At 50.1% G+C, this 21,352-nt stretch overlaps 1 protein-coding gene across 2 annotated transcripts in view; it reads left to right on the forward strand.

The window, feature by feature from the left end:
* Window positions 1-5,375: 5,375 nt before the first annotated feature.
* SLC2A4RG (SLC2A4 regulator) overlaps window positions 5,376-21,352 on the forward strand; it is a 34,266-nt gene continuing 18,289 nt past the window's right edge. The window contains exons 1-2 of one of the 2 annotated variants that reach the window (XM_072996691.2): window positions 5,376-5,490; window positions 12,650-12,828. In XM_072996691.2, the coding sequence (XP_072852792.1) occupies window positions 5,452-5,490; window positions 12,650-12,828 (218 nt within the window). In that variant the 5' untranslated portion in view covers window positions 5,376-5,451. Of the gene's footprint in view, window positions 5,491-5,705; window positions 6,295-12,649; window positions 12,829-21,352 lie in introns of those variants that run through there. The other variant, XM_072996689.2, reaches the window with a different exon arrangement.

Consider the following 21,352-nt stretch of genomic DNA (forward strand, 5'->3'; position numbering starts at 1 on the left):
CAATGCAATTTTTGCCCATTGGAATCATAGCAATGCGATCGCATTAGCGAGCGCAAAAAACGTGTCACTATGCGGATTCGCCGTTAAACGGTGCGCTCGTTAAGCAAGGCACTACTGTAATTATATTTTAAAATAACGTATTTTAAAATATGTTATTTTAAAAAATAATGATTGCTATTTTGCTGCCCTCTGTTATGTCAGCTATTTTTATATATAGTTATTGCACGGTTTGGTTTTATTGGATGTTTTCATTGTGATTATGATTGCATTAGAGTTTACATTTACATAGCGACAGTATAAACTGCCTAGAGCAGTGGCACAACCACTAGATGGGTGTGGTCAAAATCTAAATAAATAAATACAAATTAAAAAATTGTCAGCTGTGAGCAGAGGCGCCCAATTTCGTTTTGAAATGTTAACAGTGGCGTCCAATAGGCCTGAAACAGTCTCTCCCCCCCCGAATGGAATGTAGTTTTTACTACAAAAATATTGCAGATATCGAGGGGAGAACAATTTATAATTTTGCTTGCACAGAAGCTGGCTTTTAATTCCACTCTACTTCATTCACAAGTTCAGTGCCTTCTAACATATACATAAAACGGTGCTTCCAACACAGAAGTGACGGAAGTACTGTATGGTTAAAAGTTGTGCCATTCTATATGGGATTTTTTTTTCTTAACAGAAATAACTTTTAAGGGACTGCAATCATACCGCATGCCCTTATAGGTCCACTCTGACTTTTGACGTACATGATGTTTCGAACCAACAAATGCTGCTTGGATTAGCAACACGTTCGAATTCATAAACGTTTGGGTGTGATTTTATTGATCCTGTCTGTTACTGATCACTCCCTGGTGTGTAGTAGAGTAAAACTGTGAACAAAGAAATTGTATCACACGAAAAAGGAAGGATGACCACGTATTGACATCAGCAAGACTTGCGATCAAAGAAAAGTGAAGGAATTTGCCTAAGCACTTGAGGAAACCCTTCCAGGTCCAGCTAATGTAAATGCACCTGAACGATGGGAACACTTCAAGAACACTGTCTACAACACCGCCTTGTCCACCTTCGGCAAGAAGACCAGAAAGATGGCTGACTGGTTCGAAGCCCATTCGGAGGAGTTAATGCCAGCCATTGAGGATAAGAGAAGAGCTCTAACAGCATACAAAACCTGTCCTAGCGAGTACAACTTGCAAGCTCTTCGAGCCGCTCGTAGCCAAGTCCAACAGGCTGCCAGGAGATGCTCCAATGACTATTGGCTTCAGCTCTGCTCCCAGATACAGATAGCAGTGGACACAGGTAACATCAAAGGAATGTATGATGGTATCAAGCAGGCCTTAGGTCCATTACAGAAGAAATCTGCTCCCCTGAAGTCTGCTACAGGTGTGATCATCCAGGACCGAGCACAGCAGATGGAACGCTGGGTGCAGCACTACTCTGAGCTATATTCCAGAGAGAATGTAGTAACCGAAGAAGCATTAAATAACATTGAGTGCCTGCCTGTCTTGGAAGAGCTGGACAGCGAACCAACCCTAGCAGAAATAAATGTGGCCTTGGATTCCCTCACCTCCGGCAAGGCACCTGGAAGGGACAACATCCCTGTTGAAGTGCTGAAATGCGGTAAGGAGATCATCATCACCGAACTGTATGAAATCTTTTGTCTCTGCTGGAGGGAAGTACCACAGGACATGAAGGATGCAAACATCGTCACATTGTACAACAACAAAGGTGACAGGGGTGACTGCAATAACTACCGTGGTATCTCTCTTCTTAGCGTTGTAGGGAAGCTGCTTGCCCGTGTTGTGCTGAAGAGGCTCCAGGTGCTTGCAGACAGAGTCTATCCAGAATCACAGTGTGGATTTCGAGCTAATAGATCCACCACTGACATGGTATTCTCCCTCCGACAGTTGCAGGAGAAATGCAGGGAACAACAACAGCCACTCTTAGTGGCCTTCATAGACCTTACAAAAGCATTTGACTTGGTTAGCAGGGATGGCCTTTTCAAAATACTTCCCAAGATTGGATGTCCACCTCGTCTCCTTAACATCATCAGGTCCTTCCACGATGGAATGAAAGGCACTGTAGTTTTTGACGGCTCAACATCAGATCCCTTTGACATCCGAAGCGGAGTGAAACAGGGCTGTGTCCTCGCACCAACACTTTTTGGGATCTTTTTTGCTGTCATGCTGAAGCATGCCTTTGGAACTGCAACAGAAGGTGTCTATCTCTGGACTAGATCAGATGGAAAGCTCTTTAATCTCTCTAGATTGAGAGCAAAGACCAAAGTCCAACTGAAATGCATGCGGGACTTCCTCTTTGCAGATGATGCAGCCATTGTTGCCCACTCTGCTGAAGACCTCCAACAACTCATGAATCGTTTCAGCATGGCCTGCCAAGACTTTGGACTAACAATCAGCCTGAAGAAAACACAAGTCATGGGCCAGGGTGTGGACTCACCTCCCTCTATTACCATCTCCACACAAGAATTGGAGGTTGTTCATGACTTTGTGTACCTTGGCTCAACCATCTCTGACACCCTCTCTCTAGATGTCGAGCTGGATAAACGCATTGGGAAAGCAGCCACCATGTTCTCTAGACTCACAAAGAGAGTATGGCTCAATAAGAAACTGACAACACATACCAAGATCCAGGTCTATAGAGCCTGTGTCCTGAGCACACTCCTGTACTGCAGTGAGTCCTGGACACTTTGTGCCCGGCAGGAGAGGAAGCTGAACACCTTCCATATGCGTTGCCTCCGACGGATTTTTGGTATCACCTGGCAGGACAGAGTTCCAAATAGAGTAGTCCTAGAACGAGCTGGAATTTTCAGCATGCATACATTACTGAAACGACGACGTCTACACTGGCTTGGGCACGTTGTGAGAATGGCTGATGGTCGGATTCCAAAGGATCTCCTATATGGAGAATTAGTGCAGGGAAATCGCCCCAGAGGGAGACCACAGCTGTGATACAAGGATATCTGCAAGCGGGATCTGAAGGCCTTAGGAATAGACCTCAACAGATGGGAAACTCTGACATCTGATCGTTCAGCCTGGAGGCAGGCGGTACATCACGGCCTCTCCCAATTTGAAGAGACCCTTGTCCAGCAGGCCAAGGCAAAGAGGAAGTCACAAAGGAAGCAAAACCAGGGAGCTGGACATGGGACAGATTGGATTTGTCTTCAGTGTGGAAGAGATTGTAACTCTCAAATTGGCCTCCTCAGCCACACTAGACGCTGTTCCAAGTCCTCCATGCAGAGCACGCTACCATAGTCTTTCAAGACTGAAGGATGCCTACCTGTTACTGCAAACAGGTGATATGTGAAGAACAGCTATTTTGTCAAGGCCTCTTTATTAGGATTTTGTTTGATTTTTGGTAACAAAACAATTCATAAAAAACAAAGCAACAGAAATATAATGTTTACATAATATTATTTCAACCATTATTTCCCTGTCACTTAATAGGATATGGAAAGCTCACAAACCTGTCAGTCATGCAGACACAATATACAATTGAAATGCAACAGCATGGGCTGACTTAAGGACTGGATTGGCTCACATGTGTTTAGATGAAACCATGAGCAACGGGTTACGCCCCTGTTGAAACGAGACGTTGGACAAAATAGGCCTGTCCATGAAATGGGCCCGTCTAATGATTTTAATGTAAGTTATAGTAGTGCTTGGGAGAGTTACTTTCGTGGACTACAAGTTCCAGATCCTAGGCAGACTGGGGGGTTCTGGGTATTGTAGGAAAAAAAAATAAGAGCAGCATTTCCAAGCTTTGGTTGAATGTGACATCTAGAAAATGGATCGTGAGCTGTTAATTCCAGACTATTTCTGATCCCTGCGTATGGGTGTGAAACCTGGACAGTCAAGAAAACTGACTGGGGGGGGAGGAAAATCGATTCATTTGAAATGTGGTGCTGGAGGAGAGCTTTGAGGAAACTCTGGACGGCCAGAAAGACGAAACAAGCGGGTGCAAGATCAAATCAATCCTGAACTTTCTCCAGAGACAAAAACGATCAAACTGAAGCTTGTCCTATTTGGGGCACATCCCGAGAAGACATGATTCTCTTGGAAAGACCATCCTGCTGGGGAAGGTGGGAGGCAGCAGGAAAAGAGGAAGACCCAATATGAGATGGAGTGACTCCTTCAAGGAAGCCACAGGCTTGAGTCTGCAGGAGCTGAGCAGGCCAGCTGAGAAGAGCATTTTCGAGATGGCTCATTCAACGGGGTTGCCCGAAGCCAGAAGGGACTTGACCGCACCCGAACAACAGGGCAGGAGGTCAGTATTTCAAACCTAGGAAGGCAAAAGACAAGCAGTGTTCCTAAATGGTTGTTTCACACCAAAATGTGAAACAGTTCCTGCTGAGATAAAATTGCATCTTAAAGCAGGTGGAAGAGAAAAACCTCCAGTTTCTTGTGAGTTCGAAGAACAATTTCTTGCAAAACACAACCACCACCACCTGTGCACCCGTTGGGAACAAGCATCATCATCCTCGAACAGCAGAGCCGGAAGGGACCCTCTGGATCATTGAGGGAGCCCAGTGAGGGAATCGAACTCCCAACTTCTGGCTCAGCAGCCAAAGATATCAACCTGAGTGTCTGGACTGGGTGGCGCAGTCCAGGCACAGGTCCGGACATGTCCTCCAGCAGAACCCTAGCCTCCGCGGCGGGGCACTTGCTTTCAAGGCAGAAGGTCCCCGGTTCGAATCCCCCACCCTCCCGATCTCCAGGTAGCAAAGACACCTGATCGAGGGAACCAGGGAGTCGCGGCGGCGGCGGCTGCCTGCCCGTGGCGACCACACGGGGCCCGATGGATCCAGGTAGGGGTCGGGGCCCGGGGTAAGGTAGCCACCGGTGCCCCCCACCTCCCCGCGCTGCTTGGCACCCAAAAGCGTGCAAAAAGGAATAATAAATAAAATAAACTGGCAAGGAAATGGGAGGAGAGGAAAAAAAATCGCGAAAGGTCTAAAACGGCCGGGATCGTCCTGCGGAGGGGGAGGTCAACGAGTTTCTCCCTCCGGCCTCTTTTTCGGCACGAAATAGGAGCGCGACTCCCCCCTCCGCCCGGAGCTGCCATGGGGGGGCGGCTCTCTTTCTCCCCCCCCCCGCCCCCGAAGATGGCCGCTGAAGGCAGGGAGGCCCAGGGGCGGGTTGGCAAGCGGCTTGCTTTTCCCTTTACCCCCCCCCCCCAAGAGCACTCCTTCCCTCCCGGCTGGGGGGGGGGGAACGACACGACTTTAAAAGCCATCGCGGAGCAGCAGCAGCGCCTCCGCCGCGCCCCCTGCTCGGACTCGCTGGCGGGCTGGGCGGGGGGGGGAGGGGGGCGTGGCGCTTCCGAACGCCGCCGCGGCCTTTTTTTTTCCTCCCTTCCCCTTCGGTTTGTAACTGGCAACGGCGGCCAGCCAATCAGGGCGCGAGCCGGCTCCGGGCAAGATTCCATTTCGGAATGTTGATACAGCGAGCGGGCCAATGGCGTGCCGCGAAGGTTGCTACTTTTTTTCCCCTTCTTTCCTTTTTTGCTTTTCTTCTTCTTCTTCTAAACCCGGCCCGCTTGCCTTGCCCCCCCCCCCCCGCCTCTCTCTCTCTCTCCGGGCACAGGGGCGGGGAGCGGAGCCGAAGCCAAGCGCGGGCAGGCGGCAGGGCAGGCGGGACGGGGGGGGCGTGGTCCGGTAGTGGAGTCGGGGGAGGGTGGGCGGCGGGGAAAAAAAAAAGGGGGGGGGGGCAAAGAGCCTCGGGCTGGCTGGCTGGCTGGTTGGAGGGAAAAGTCTCGGAGGCAGCGCGGGGAGGGGAGGGGGGGCTTCTCCCGGCTCGGCGCCGGCCCTCCCGAGAGGAAAGGCGGCCAACTCCTCCTTGCACGCGAGAGCCACCCTTTTGCAAACTCCCCCTTGCTTTAAAAAAAAAAGAAAAAAGCAGCGCCCCGATCATGGACCCCAAGCCGCGTCTTGTCAAACGATCGGCCCCTCCCGGGGGAAGCGGCGGCGGCAGGATCGGCTCCCCGCCGCCCGGCTTGACGTCAGCGGGACCCTTCTGCCCTGACAGCAGCAGCAGCAGCAGCAGCCCCTCGGCGGCGGCCGGCTTGTATTGCGGGGGGATCGCCGCCGCCTGCAAGCCCCTCTCCCCTGCTTCGCCGCCGCCGCTGCCTTCCGGCGCCGCCGCGGCCAACGCCGTTTACACGGTGCTGGTGGAGGATCCGGCGTCGCTCCGGAGGCGATCGAGGCGCCGGAGCTGCGAGGACGGGAGCGGCGGCGGCAAGAGCCCCGGCCAAGGCAGGCTCCAGCTTTTGCAAAAGGTAAGGGCGGCCTCGGTGGCGGGAGGGGGGGGGAGAGAAAAAAAAAGCAGGGAGGGAGGGGGGCAGGCGGGCTGGGCAAGAACTTGGCGCGCGCCTCCCGCCCCGTCCGGTCCCGGGTGGGCGCGCCTGCTCGGCCTTGGCCGGACGGTCCGATCGGCCAGAAGGAGGCAGCGGGTGGGTGGGTGTGTCCCGCCCGGGCCTGGAGCGCCGCGAGCCGGGGAGAAGCGCCCAGCACCCGTCGGCGGGGCAAGAGGAGGGGGGGGACGGACCACCGACGGCAACGCGACCCGGTGGGGATTGCCCCCTCCTTGGTGGTGGACTTTTTTTTTGCACGGGGAAGGGGGGGAGAGGCAGCGGGGTCTCGTGCACTGGCACGCGCGAGAGGCGGAGGGGTGGGTGTGTGTGTGTCTTGCAAAGATCGCCAACACGCAGAGACTTTTTTTGCAGGAAACTCTTCGAGCGGGGCGGCCTGCGTGTGCAAAGGAGGGAGTGGGTGTGGGTGTGTGGGTGCGGGGGGGTCCCCCTGGCCATCAGTGGCAGCTTGAAAGGCGGGGCGGAGGAGTTGCTTAGAAAGACTTGGGGGGGGGAGGACGAGGACGACGCAAAGCGGTGTGTGCTCGTGTGAACGAGAGGAGCACGGAGACACGGAAGAGCGACGAAGGGCCGGCGTGGCGTGCATGCGGCTCGGTGCGGGGGGGGGGGCGTCTTCCTTGCCCGAGGAAGGCGCGTGCTCCCGAACCGACGGGTTTGGCTCGCGAGGAAGCCCAGCGGGCGAGGAGGAGCAGCAGCGCCTCCGACCGAAGTTGTTGAGTTAGTTTCTGCACGGGCTGGAGGGAGAGCGCCGGGTTTTTTGGGGGGGGGCGGCGGGGGTGTGTGCTTCTGACAGCTCCCAGTCTCGGCCCCGCGGCGTTTGCAGAGCCAGCGAGGAGCGCGCGCCGGATGCCCAGCCTTGCCCAGCGCGGGAGCCCCTTCCCTCGGCCGGACTGGGCGCGCTGCGGGAGTGCGGGGGCTGGAAGGGACCCTTGGCTCTTTCTGGACCCACGTACACACACCCACACACACAGGCACGCACGCACCACACACCCACCCACCCGCTTCCCTCCCTCCGGCCCGGCTCTTTGCCTGGGCGAAAAGATGGCGCCTTCCGAGGCCTGCTGGGCTGCGCCGAAAGTTTGCGATCGAGGGGGGCCGGGACGCCGGAGAGGAGGAGCCGCGGCCGGGGAGCCTCCGCCCGTCCCCGCCCCGTCGGGTCCCCTCCCCGGGCAGGCGGGCGCGGCTCCGGGCGGGGAGGGAGGAAGGGAGGCCGGCCGGCCGGCTGGCTGGCCGGCGGGGCAGCCCCGGAGGCGGGATCGGGGTGGAAGGAAGCCGAGGGCGGGCGGAGGAGGCGCGCCGGGGACGCTGGAACGCGCGGCTCCGGTTTCACACGTGCCCGAGGGCGGGCGTGCGGGCGGAGGAAGTCGGGCTCCGGGCAGAAGGCTTGGAGGGGCGCGTTCCCCTCGCGTGGGCCTTCCCCTTCCTCCCCCGCTATTCATGGGGAAAAGGCTCCCTCACTTCGGCCCCGGGGCGGGGGGGGTAGTGGGTGGAGCGGTTTGCGAGGGAGGACCTGGGTTCAAATCCTCGCCTGTCCGCCCCGGATCGCTCTTTAGAAGCAAGCCCCTTGCGAGCACAGCCTTTAGTCTCCAGGCCATTTGCTGCTGCAAGGCACAAGACAGTTCTCCTCTTGCACTACAGTTCCCAGAATCCCCCAGCCACCAAGGCCACTCGATGTATTAATTCAACAAGATGGAGGGGAAAAAAAACCCTCTTGTGTGTTCAGGGGGTTGTGGTTCCCAGAAAACCACCCACCCCCAGCCACTGTGCCTGGCTGGCTGGCTGGGGGGCGGGGGAGAGGTCTGGGATCTGTAGTCCAAAAATGGAACATTTCGCTCCTCGACCCTCTGGATGTCTTGGCCTCCCAAGTCTTGCATAGGTTGCTGTTTCCCTTTAATTCCACCCACACGGTGCCTATAAGCGTCTCTGGTTAGCCTCCCTGGAATGGTTTTCATCCAGCGGATAAACTGGGCCACACTGAGAAAAGACACAGGTTTTAAGAAAAAGTGGAGGGTTCCGGCCCTTTTCTGATGCCGGCTGATTAGGACTTAGGGCTTTGACGCCTAAGGATGAGGCTTCAGTTATTCCCCTCTCTTGATTAGCTGTGGAATGGCTGGGTTTGGAGGGTGGCGATGCGTTTCCTTCAAACCAGCAGCCTTACCGCTTCCTTTTGCTGGCCGTATATTGGGCGAGAGACTCAGCATTAAATCTGCTTCGCCTCTTTCCCTAACATTAAAGATAATGCCATTTCGGCTCTATGGTGACCTTTTCACGGTTTTCCAGATGGAGAATACTCAGCAGTGCTTTACCCTTCCCTTTCTCCAGGGGGCGCCCTGGGACTGTGCCGCTGGCCCAAGGCCACCCAGGTTGGCTCTCCCCCCCTCCCAAGGAGGCCCAGCGAGGATTCGAACTCCAAACCTCTGGTTCTGCAGCTAGAGATCAAACTCACTGAACGATCCAGCCAGCTTTCCTAAACTTTCCAAGAAAGGAGACCTAGCTTTCTGGAGCACTACAGTTTCCAGAATCCCCAGCTGACATGGATACCCTTGGGCCAGAATTTCTCGGAATCCCCCAGGAACCTGGACCCTGGGCCATTGAGCTGGCCGGCGATGGTGGGGTTCTTCTCAGTCCCCCCCTTCCCGACATGATCAATAGCCGGGCTGCTTTGCAGGATGGGGCCCTTCTGGTGCCAAGGGGTAGAGAGTGGTCAGTTGCACTCAGCCGACTGCCTGAACTATCAAAGCTTTGGCTGTACAGGATCCTCTTTCTGACGCTGTGAATGAGCTGTCTCCAGAATCGACTCTTCTCAGCAACCCTGCTCAGTCTCCTGCAGACTCAAGCCTGTGGATTCCTGTAGGGAGTCAGTCTGTCTCGTATTTTGTCTTCCTCTTCTCCTGCTGCCTTCCCCAGCATCATCGCCTCTTCCAGGGGATCCTGCCTTCTCAGGAGGTGCCCAATGGAGGACAGCTTCCGTTTTATCCTTTTTGCCTCCAGAGAGAGTTCAGGCTCGATTTGATCTAGGACCCGCTTGTTCGTCTTTCTGGCAATATCCAAAAAAATGTAGAAGTGTATGGGTCTGAGTTCGAATCTCCTGCCTTCTCTCTTTCCATTTCCAATTTGCTGGCAATTCCATGGGATCCCTGTCACTTTTGGAAGGGTTGATCCGTTTCTGTCTTGATGGATACTGTATTTGTGTTTGAAAGGGCTTTTCAGTTACGTGTGTGTGTCAGGTGGGGGGGAAGCAATTCAGGGGAAAGTTGTCCGTTTGTACAGTACTAGGTTCATATTGCTTTTTTGGGTGGTTGGTCAGTGTTCCACCTGACTTGTGCTTTGTTTCTAGAGCTCTCCAGTTGAAAGGGGTGGGGTGGGGGCTCCACCACATTTTTCTTTTAAATGCCCCCCCCCATGTCCTTCCTGCACCTACCAAGCCTGCCCCAGATTCCCCCCCCAAAAAAACCCGGCAGAAAAATAGGTAGAAATGCCAATTTTACTTTGAAACAAGACCCCCTCCCCGCAGCCAGAGATACATAAAAAGCAGGCTTATCTTTCCTTCCCATTTCATTTTGTTTTGCAGCTGGTGTAAACCCTGGTGGGTTTGGAGCGTTGGGAGTTTGGTCCCTGGATCCCTGCATAAGGGCTAGAAACTTGGAATGTTCTAGTTTATTATTTTACTTAAAAAAAAACACATACACTCAGAGGTCTGCAGGATAATAACTCTTGCTTCACTTGCTCTGAACTTTGGAATTAGTGTTGAGTGGACTCTGGTGAAATTCTACCTCCTGGATTGGTTGGATTCCCTGGAGACTTTTGAGATGCTTATTCAGCCAGTCCTTTAAAAGCAAGTCCTCAAGGAAGGCAGTTTGTCCGCTGGGGCAGCAACACTGAGGTCATACCAGCCGGACTCCTTGTCAACAGGCAGAAGCTCATTTTGAGTTATCACAGAGGTTTTCAACATGATGGTATCCCTTATAAGCAGCCTCTGGTGCGTGCAGAGTGAGATACTGTAATAGCACAGAAATTGCAGGCAATGAGTGAGGAATGGAGGGGTGATGATCCTGGACACGGGAGCCAGGGATCTTGAAGAGATTGTGTAGATCAGCTCTTTTCCAAAAAACAGGGAACGGGTGGTTGGCTTCTTGACCAATTTGGATACCAGGAAAGGCACCGTCTGTGGTGCGTAATGGCAGGCTGAAATATTTGCCGTGTCATTCTTCCCATCCGTTTGCGGGCTCTTGTGAAAACAGGGTCACTAATCAATGAAAATGTTGCTAGGGAAAAAGCACTCCGCCTGTTGAATTTCTGCCTTATGCTGCAGTTGGAGTCACGGAAGGCTTTTGGGATCTGTGGTAAACCTCTTTCCAGGACTCCCTGCGTTGGCTGGAAGGCAAAAAAAAAATGTTTTTGAATTTAGAACGCTTGGTGTTGTTCACACCCTGAGGGTCTCATCCTGAGGATGGTCTCGGACAGGTCTGCTCTAGGTCAGTTGGTATCTTGATTTTAATCTCTTCTCGTTCTTTCAATAAAGAGGAAAAAGGAGCATCATGGATTCTGTTCCAAAGAAAAGTTTCCCCTTTCCCCCCTCTTTGGTTAAAAGAAAAGAGGAAGTGGATTTGTTTTGTCATTGTGTGTGTGTGTGTGTGTGTTTTAAATAGACATGTGAGCCAGAGGTTATTTTGAAAACACTGGAGAGAGAGAGAGAGCTGAGTCCTCTGCTCAGATGGCTGGTTTGCCACCCCCCACCCCATTTCCCTGATATGTGGGGCCTGCCAGGGGAAGTGTAATCGGGCATCCCCGGGAGATGGCACTGTTGTCTGCTTTGGGACCAAAAGTTCTTCTGAGACCGGCAGAGAGGGGCCAGGCCTGGAAACAGTAGGTGGATTTATCTTGGCTTCATGCATCGTGGCTCACCTCCCTAGCAGCTGGTGCAAAAGAATCAAGCATTTTAAACATTTGGGAGCTTAAAAGATAATAATAATCTTCGAACTGCAAAGCTGGAAGGGACCCTCTGGAGCATGGAGTACAGCCCCTTGTCGAGAAGATGCAGTGGGGAATCGAACTCCCAACCCTCCGGAGGAGGCACAGTGGGGAATTGAACTCCCGGCCAGAGACACCCCCCCCCCCCAAAAAAAAAGAGGATTGCCAAAATATTGAGCTGGGTTAGCAGGTTATTGAAAAGCCAGCCGAGTCTGCTGGCACTTTAGCGGGACTAACCAGTTCCCTTTGGCTTCAAACTTTGCCGACGGCTGATGGGAGTCTGGTTTGCCGAGGGCAAATAAAACGAGGGAGGCTTTGGAGGTTGTTGCCCCAGGACTTTTGCTGGCAGTGGTGTGCCTTTTGCGTGTCGCTTTTGCTGGAACCTGCCGTGCCCCGAGATTTCTGCTCTATCGCAACGGCTGGAGATTCAGCCTCCATGTTAGAACTTGCTTATCGGAGAGGTTTCTGCTGGCATGGGACGGTCTGGATGGAAGTTGGAGGCAGCAGAGTTTTTTTTTTCCTGAGCAGTTTTTAATTGCACCTGCAGTGTTTATCTAAGATAACGAAGGGGCTCCTGAGCCTTGAGAACTGAGCCGAGCCTTTCCTGTCTGCTCACGTCCCTCCCGGGAGACGTTTTCCTTTCTTAACAACCAGCTCAAACTGGAAGGGTGGCATCCAAAGAAAACCTTTTGTGCCATGCCGGGCAGAGATCATGGCAAGCATAGGAAATCTAGAGCTCCTGAGTTGTTTATTTGTCTTTCCTCCAGAAAGCTGGAGGCTTCATAGGTAGCTCTGGCCTTTTCCACTTCATCCTTCTTCCAGCCCTGCAAGGTAGGCCAGACTCTCGACAGTGCAACTGGCCTGGGTTTATCCATGAATGAGTGGGGATTGGAAATCAAGTCTCTTGTATCCCGGTGCAGAATTCTAACCCAATGTTGCTAGACTGAAAACCTTCCCCAAGCCGTTTCCCTCCTGGTGTGTTTTCCTAAAAGTCCCATCATCCCCAGCCAGCAGTAGGGCTGTTGGAATGATGGGTGTTGGAGTCAAGCACCCCTTCTGGGGAGGCTGGCTCAAAGGAAGTGACTGTTTCCTTAAGGGAACCTTTGTCTCTCCGGATGCTTTGGGACAACAGGTCCCATCATCCCCGGCTATAGACCACATTGGGAGGGGCTCTGAGGTTCAAAATATCTGGAAAGCCGGGGGCTCCTCCCCTCCCCGGGGTTATGGCCGACAGTTCCTGCTGACTTGCCTCTCTGACCTCTGTGATCAACTCCTTCCCGTCTCCTTTCAGAGCCCTACTCACTGTGATGCCGAAGTCTTTCTGGGCGACGCCGGCTCAGCCAAAAGCCGCCCGAGGCACCTGTCAGACCCCTTGGTGGTGAAGCAGCCGGAGGAAGAGGCGTCAGCCCTGCGGCTCCTGGACCAGACCCCGCTGCACCATTCAGCCCATATTCCGGTGCCCCGGCAAAGGTAGGGCCAAAGAGGAGCAGGGGTTTGGGAACACTCTCCGTGTAACAATGCCTGATGGAATATGGGGTGGTGGTGGTGGAATGCACAACCATTTTCTCTGCTGGTAAACTTTTGCTCGTGGTGGTTTCCTCGATCTCAAAGATGGGAAAATCCGAGAAAACCGTGGTTCCCCGGAGATCCTTGAACTGCAGCCCCCAGAAGCCTTCAGCTGTGCTGGCAAGGGCTTCTGGGAGCGGCAGTCCGAGCATCTCTAGGGACCCAAGCCTGGGAAAACCGTTGCACTAAATGTGAGGATCCTGTTCAGCCTTTATGAAGATGGACCTCCAGCTTCAGCCTTTACCTCTGAGCCGATGAGATGCCAGCCATGCACAGGGCCATGCGTGACTCGCCCTCTGGTCAAAATCCCCAGGCCGCCTGGAATTCTGCAAGCAAACATGGAGCAGGATCCTGGCGACAGCAGACTCCATGTTCAGCGACTGTCCCGTCTGCACAGAGCAGGCATAGGTTCCACTGACTTTTGTGTTAAAATATCTTGGGGTGGAGGCATTAAAGTTGGGGGGGTCTCTTGAAATAATAGCGCCTCGCCTTTTGTCTCCCCTCGCCCTGCTTGCTTTAGGATTTTTAAAAAGGGCTCCTCGAAGTTGTTGATACCGCCTTGGTTTATGTGGAATGGATTTGTTTAGGCTGTGTAAAGATCCCGGCCACAGGGATGAGTTTGCCTTTAATGGGCGTCCTGCGATTTCCCCCATCCCACCCCAAATCCTTGTTTCTGGTCCTGGTGCCTTCCTAGTTCTTTGCCAACATATTGGAGAATTGCACCCCTGGAAAGTCGTTAGGAGGAAGACCTCTCTGTGGGTTGTGTCCAGCGCCCCCCCATATGTCAGTTTTTGTAACTTGGAAGGCCGCACATCATCCCACTGCTATTTTTTTTCTTTGTAGTTTTTATTCACCACTGAAGAAGCACTCACTTTGCCCTCTAGTGGCCAAAACTATATATTTTTAAAATTTTTAAAAAACATTTCTGGGAGGGGGGAGGCAGCTGGGAAGAGTGGCTCCTTAAAATATGGCCAGTTTTGCCCCACACCCTCTCTAGAGAGCACTAGAAGACTTTCTCAGCTGTGAATAAAAATTGCAAGAGAAAATTTGGGTGGGGGTGGAAAACACTATTTTCAAATTTTTCATCATCATCATCATCATCATCATCATCATCATCATTATTATTATTATTATTATTATTATTATTATTATTATTATTATTATTATTATTATTATTATTATTATTATTATTATTAATTGTATTTACACCCCGCCTATCTAGTCATTTCGACCACTCTAGGTGGCTTACAACATAAAACATAACAAGTTCAAGAAAAATTTATAACAATTAATTAATTAAATAATTTTGCAATGGAAAAAATACAAAATAAATCAAATAAAGAGGGAAAAAAAGGAAAGAGGACAGGAATTAACTGGAAGGGAAGGCCTGCCTATACATCCACATTTTTAGTTGGTTCTTAAAAGTACCCAGCGAGGGTAAAGCGCAAATCTCCGGAGGTAGGTTATTCCAGAGGCGAGGAGCCACCGCCGAGAAGGCCCGGTTTCTATAATAATAATAATAATAATAATAATAATAATAATAATAATAATAATAATAATAATAATAATAATAATAATAATAATAATAATAATAATAATAATAAAGTCTTTATCATTGCTGGGGGGCTTCAGAGGTGTTGAAAGGGCTGCATTTGGGTCCCTGGGTGCATCCTCAGACTGCAATTTAGTGATCCCTACAGCAAAACAAAATTTGGGACCACACATCGGTTTTAGCAGAGTTTCTTTTCCCTTGTTAGTGGAAAAGACTGGACTTCCCCATGGCAAGTCCCAGGGTGTTGGAAAAGGACGATCGGATTTTCAAAGGGGCGCGCCCGGTGTGTAGACAAAGGTATCCCGACTGCTCTTTTGATTCCACGGAAGATAAGTGGCTCGCCTTCCAGAGAGAGAGCGCAGAAGGTTTGCCCTGCCCTGGATGGACAGGCTCCCTGATGGCGCTCTGCCCTGTATAAGTTGAGGTCCTCTGAATTGTCCCAGTCGGCAGGTTTTGGGGCGGATTCTTTCTTGCCAGGTTAGGATGAGAGGGCCGGTCCCTTCATGATGGAGTTTTGTGTCCTTGGTAGTAGCAGAGTGTCTTCATGTGGGCCCTCCTTGAACACGATATGCTCTCGTGTACGCTGATGGTGATGCAGGTAACTGTTTTGGTGGCATAATGCTTAGCTTTTACAGTGGTGCCTCGCATTACGACATTAATTCGTTCCAGCGAAATCGCTGTAGAACGAAAACGTCGTAATGCGAAAATAAAAAGCCCATTGAAACACATTGAAACCCCTTCAGTGCGTTCCTATGGGCTGGAAACTCACCATCTAGCGAAGATCCTCCATAGGGTGGCCATTTTCAGTGGCTGTTTTGTGAAGAATCCGTCCCAGAAAACAGCGGGGAGCCATTTAATTTGCCTGGCGGCCATTTTGAAACCGTCGATCAGCTGTTGGAAAATCGTTGTTTTGCGAAGAATTGGTTCCCAAAGCAGGGAACCGATCATCGTAAAGCGAAAAAACCCTATTCAGACCATCATTTTGTGATCACAAAAGCGATCACAAAAACGTCGTAATGCAGTTTCGTCATAATGCGAGGCAATCATAAAGCGGGGCACGACTGTATATAGCGCTCTTAGCATTCAGAAGACTTCACAGGTGTTATATTATTGTAATTCCTAGGCTGTGCTTGTAAGACAGGTGGAGAACTGGTGCTTTTAGGAACCTACAAATGGAGAGTGGATACACCCCTCTCCGAAATGTCACATTTTTGGGGGTGGGATTGAACTTTGCTCCATGCCTCTTCTCTTATTGACTCTAAACATAATGTGAGGAGGCTTTTTTTTGTATAGCAGGCAAGTTTTGACTGGTTCTTACGGTAGTTTTGTTTGGCACATTTTAATATGGATGCTTTCCAGCTGAGGCTTTTACTGTGAAATCTTACAGGGTGTCTCGACGTCACAATTTTGAAACCATCCCATGATTTACTGCTATTTCCTGCCTTTATCCTTACTGCCCACTTCGTTGATGGATTAAGCAAGAAAAGGTGTAATGGGTGCATGGTATCTTTCGATTCGTGCTTCTGGGTATGTGGCATTTTAAAAATACACCGGCTTTGCAGGACGTCGGTTTGAGTTCAGTGCATGTGAAATTGCAACACTAGTCAGTAAGTTTCATATATCCACTGTTACAGCTGGAGCTGTGAGCTGTGATCTTTTGAAGTGTCTGTGCATATCTTGGCTTTTGCCAACTAGAAAAATAGAATCGATCAGCACAGTAGTAAACAATAGCATGGTTTTATTATCTGGATGGTGGAGCAGCCAAACATCAATCTCAGCTTTATTGTGCAGAAACAGAAGATATTTCAGAAAAAAAACATTTATTCAGTTAATGAGTGTTCCGTTAATGTATGTGGCACTTTTTAATAATACATTGTCCTCAGTACATGTACACTTGAGTGAACTGTGTTGAGTCTGGATGAACACACTGCTCAGAAGGTGTGGCACCTGCAGGGGAAAAAATATTACTAGCGATCGTGAAATGGTACTTACCGGAGATTTACTTAACACCCCGTCACATATGGCCAAAGTCCAATCAGTCGTTCCAAACAGCGTGGCTGCTATGTTTTGCCAAGTTGCTTCAGACTTTCGGTGGCCCTAGGAATGAATGATTTGCAAAATGGCCGGTCCTCAACATTGTTGCTCAGCTATTGGAAACTCTAAAGCTGTGGCTTCCTTTTGGGAGTCGGTGTATCTCACATTTGGTCTTCCTCTTTTCCTGCTGCCTTCAACTCTCCCCCCATTAATGCTTCTTGTCTTCTTATGAGAAAATATTCTAGCCTCCGTTTTGTCGTTTTTGCTTTTAGAGAGAGTTCAGGCATGATTTGTTCCAGAACCAAAGTAGACCCATTGAATAAAAGGGATTTATCTGATTGTTTGTTCAGGTCTTTAGTCCGTGGATCGTCCCCAGTTTAGGCGAACAGTTGGATCTAAGCCTATATTGGGGAATGGGTGTCCCTGTTTTCAGTCTTCTGGACTCTTTACTCTAACAGATGTTGTGAGACTCCGGTCTCCATCAGCTCCAACCAGCTTGGCTCCTAGCGGGCAGATGATGGGAGTTGTCATCCAACAAACGTTGGCGTACCACACGTTCTCCCACCGCTGCTCTTGCAAGAGCAGTCACGTCTGACTCTTGATCTTTTCCTTTGTGGACTTCAGAAAATGGAAGGGTGGATTCGGTATGGCGGCGTTTGCTATTCTGTAGTGCTTGAATGAACTTTTACAACGTTGAGTCCCAAGAGTATTTCTTTGTTTACCTTTCCTGGAACATACAGTCGCAGTGGATCCTGCGAAAATCTTGACTCTTAAGGGCTTTTCAGAGATGTGAGTTCACACGAACAACGTTGCTTTAAAAGCATTGCTTTAGCAAGGCCCGTAAGAGAATTGTTTTCAAACTTTCCTGTGTATTTTACAGAAGAAAATAAACCCAAAATAAGAAACGTTGTTCCTTCTTCCCTGCAATTTTTGCTTTCTTTTTCTTCATCTCTCTATGGAAAGGGTCTCCGGGGTCAGAGCTTGGACATAACGGGCTATGTATCATGTTGTAATAAATTACTTTTCAGGACAAAGAAGAGGTGATGCTCACATGTCAGAAATGTTGTTGTGCATACGTATAATGAGTGACATTTCCTAGTTCCTTTTGAAGGCCCTTGTAAGCATTCCAGAGACTCTCAGAATAGAACCGCCTGCATTTTCTGCTCTTCTGTTGCCCATCTTGCAAAGTTTTTCCAAAGAAGTAACAAAAGCTTTGTTAATAAGGCACAGAGCCACAATGCAACTAAAGAGGATAGTGGTGATGTAACAAATGACTTTTTTTCAGGCTGAACGACAATTTAAGTAACAAATAACTTTGGAAGAAATAAGTTCCCAAGCCGTGTTCCGCCCAGTACAGGTGGAGGGAAAGTTTTAAGACTGAGATTCTGGTGTTTATTTTATGCCCGTTTGGGGACCGGACGGCCGCGTTATTCTTTAAAGCCTGGCTTTTCATAGTTATTAACTCCGTTTCAGTTTGAAGCTTTTTGTGTGGAAATGAACACGCAAGCCAACGAAACGAAAAGAGCAGTAACTCTTCTGTCTTAAAATCGGCCTCAAGGTGACAGAATGGTATCCTCTTGCCGTCTTAGGGAGCTGGGAGGTTCCTGAATGATCCGTTGATTTGGCCCCTTCCTTTACAAGGGAGTAAGAGAAATGACTTGGTTGTTATTGGAAATTTGATAGGCGAGGACAGGGCCTTCTCAGGTGTGGCACCGGCTCCTTTCACCTCATTGTTTTCCATCGGTTTTTCCTACATGCTGTTCTGAAACTTTCGTTTGCTTGTTTCTTTGCTGTGATTCTGGCTTATTTTCTCCTTATTGTGGGTAAATCTGGCTCTAGTTTCTGCTTGTAGTTTGTTTTCTGTCTGTCTGTCTTGTTTTGTTTGCTATGCTTGATTTTATGGTAGCCTGTGAGGGGCTTGAAAGGTGGCCCCGGTTTTCGGGTGGGTGGAGAAAGAAACACGTCGTTCTGTCTGCAGCCTGGCTAATATTTACAGGTTGCAGAATCCAACTTTTCAGGTTGCTGAATTATCAGGTGATGGTGTTAGGCTGCTTTGGCACCACAAATGTATTTATTATCGATCATAGGAACACAGCATGTACGTCATCGGATGTTACATCATCTCTGGGGTGTATGTGTGTGCGCATGTGCACACACACTGGTGGTATACAAACCCCTACTTTCCTATGTCCCTTTATTCATGATTAATTTCTTGCGTGGTTGTGTATGCTGCATCATCTGCCACTTTAAGAGAGCTTCCCCCCCCCCATATTCTTTTTTTCAGAAGCTTGGGATTTTCAGGTTCAGAAAAAGGTGGATATGGCGAGCCATAGATGAAAGGTCCGAGGGGCGGGCATGGCTTAAATTAATTGCTCTGAATGAATGATCTCCAAACTGATATCATTGAACAATCCTGCTCACCTCTTGCTGACTAAAGGCTCTGTGGTTTCTTTCTGCAATCAATTCATCTCATATTTGGTCTTCCTTTTTTCCTGCTGCCTTCAGCTTTCCCCAGCATGATTGTCTTTTCCAGCTAGCCAGATTATTTCAGAGCCACTATCAGTCAAGTACTCCACTTGATCAGGGTGAGAATGGTTCACACGCCCCCCCTCCCAGCTTGTGGGCTTTTTGAGTGGCCTTGCAGGTCCATCCCCACCCCGGGTGCCTCTTTCGTGGCTCAGACCCACATCTCCGGATCTAGGGAACGCAGACCTTCAGCAGCCTTGTTGCAAGAGCCCTCGCGCCTCTTGCGTGGTGCAAAAGAGTGGCATTTTAAAATCAAAAGGGATCTTCTGGTTTAAGGAGAAAGTTGACCGAGTGCAGCCTGCAGACGTTAGTCAGAACTCCCCAGACTTTCCTGGATCAGGTTGCAGAACGCTTTGTTCTGGCTACGGCGTGGTTTTGCAGCCGGCGGAGAAGACGGTGCGTGGGAATCTGAGCAGAACAAGCACCACCACCACCCTCGGTGCTTTGTCGTGGACTTCCCCTGTTTGGATGTGCACATTATTATGGAAAGAAAACCTCTGTTAAGTCCAGATTCTAGAACTGTGGACGGGCTCCCAGCAGGCATGAGCTGGCGGTGTCGGTTGCTGCTTCTCGTGAGCTCGCCAAGCATGTGGCACCCACGGGCAAGCCACGTCACACTCACGCTGCCGGGGAAGCACCCAGCTAAAAATACGCCTTAGATCAGGAGGCAATTATGTGTGTTTAATCTTCTTAGATTACAAGCACAGACGCAAGGTGCTCGCCTTTTCTAGCTGCCCGCCTGCCGTGAAACAACAGGAAAGGACTTCCGGGGAGGAGGGGGGGGGGAGATTGCTGTCTTTAAAGGAGAGTGTGATAATGGGGCAGAGCGCCCCCTGGTGGAAAGACGATGCCAGCTTGAAATGCTGGACACTTTGGTGTGTGGCTTGAACTTGCCTTGTAAATGGAAAGCGACTGTGGGCCACAGAAGAAATACTGTATTAACAACCTCAGATACGCAGATGATACAACTTTGATGGCAGAAAGTGAGGAGGAATTAAAGAACCTCTTTATGAGGGTGAAAGGGAAGAGTGCAAAAAATGGTCTGAACATCAAAAAACCCGAAGATCATGGCCACTGGTCCCATCACCTCCTGGCAAATAGAAGGGGAAGATATGGAGGCAGTGACAGATTTTACTTTCTTGGCCTCCATGATCAATCACTGCAGATGGTGACAGCAGCCCCGAAATTAAAAGATGCCTGCTTCTTGGGAGGAAAGCAGTGACAAACCTTGACAGCACCTTAAAAAGCAGAGACATCACCTAGCCAATAAAAGTCCGAATAGTCAAAGCTATGGTTTTTCCTGTAGTGATGTACGGAAGTGAGAGTTGGACCATAAAGAAAGCTGACTGCTGAAGAATTGATGCTTTTGAATTGTGGTGCTGGAGGAGAGTCTTGAGAGTCCCCTGGACTTCAAGGAGAAAAAAACCTATCCATTCTGAAGGAGATCAACCCTGAGTGCTCACTGGAAGGACAGATCCTGAAGCTGAGGCTCCAATCCTTTGGCCATCTCATGAGAAGAGAAGACTCCCTGGAAAAAACCCTGAGGTTGGGAAAGTATGAGGGCAAAAGGAGAAGGGGACGACAGAAGACAAGATGGCTGGACAGGGTCACCAAAGCGACCAAGCTGTATTTGGTACTAAACTCTGGGAGGCAACGGAAGACAGGAGGGCCTGGCGTGCTCTGGTCCATGTGGTCACAAAGAGTTGGACACGACTTAATGACTAAACGACAGCTGTGGACCACGATTCTCCATGGGCATCTAGGGGTCAGCCTATCTCTCTTGAAAGCCATGGCTGCTTTTTATATTTTATAAGTGTTCGCCTCTGCCCTCTGCAGTTATGCGCTGGTTATGCTGAAACAGCTCTGTGCGCGAAGGTTGCAAAGCCCTACCTATTGGATTGTGCTTGTTCTATAAGTAGGCAATTGTGTTCAAAGACTGGATCAGGAGTGATGATGGCTCTAGCCAGTGCGTCTTCTGTGTTGTAGTGCCATGTGGCACAAATACAGAAACCGCAGACCTCAGTTTTACCAATAGGGACTAGAAATAGTGCAGTAAAAAATGGCTTCCGTTGTGCACAAGAGTCTGATGTTACTGAGGACAGATTTGAAGAGGCTGGGACTTTGGTGTCCTCCTTAATTTGCATAAAATGTTCAGATTTCAAAATTCTCTTGGTCCGCCGTTCTTTCCTCCAGAAGTACCTGGCTTGTAGGTGTAGAGATGTAAAATTTCTAAAAATTTCCATTTTCCCCATGAAAAAACAGGGAAAATGTGTGTCCGCCCAGAAAAAAAAATGGAATTTTTCAGAAATTGTACAT

This window comes from Pogona vitticeps, chromosome 4 (genome assembly GCF_051106095.1).
Source record: "Pogona vitticeps strain Pit_001003342236 chromosome 4, PviZW2.1, whole genome shotgun sequence".
Taxonomy (NCBI): domain Eukaryota; kingdom Metazoa; phylum Chordata; class Lepidosauria; order Squamata; family Agamidae; genus Pogona; species Pogona vitticeps.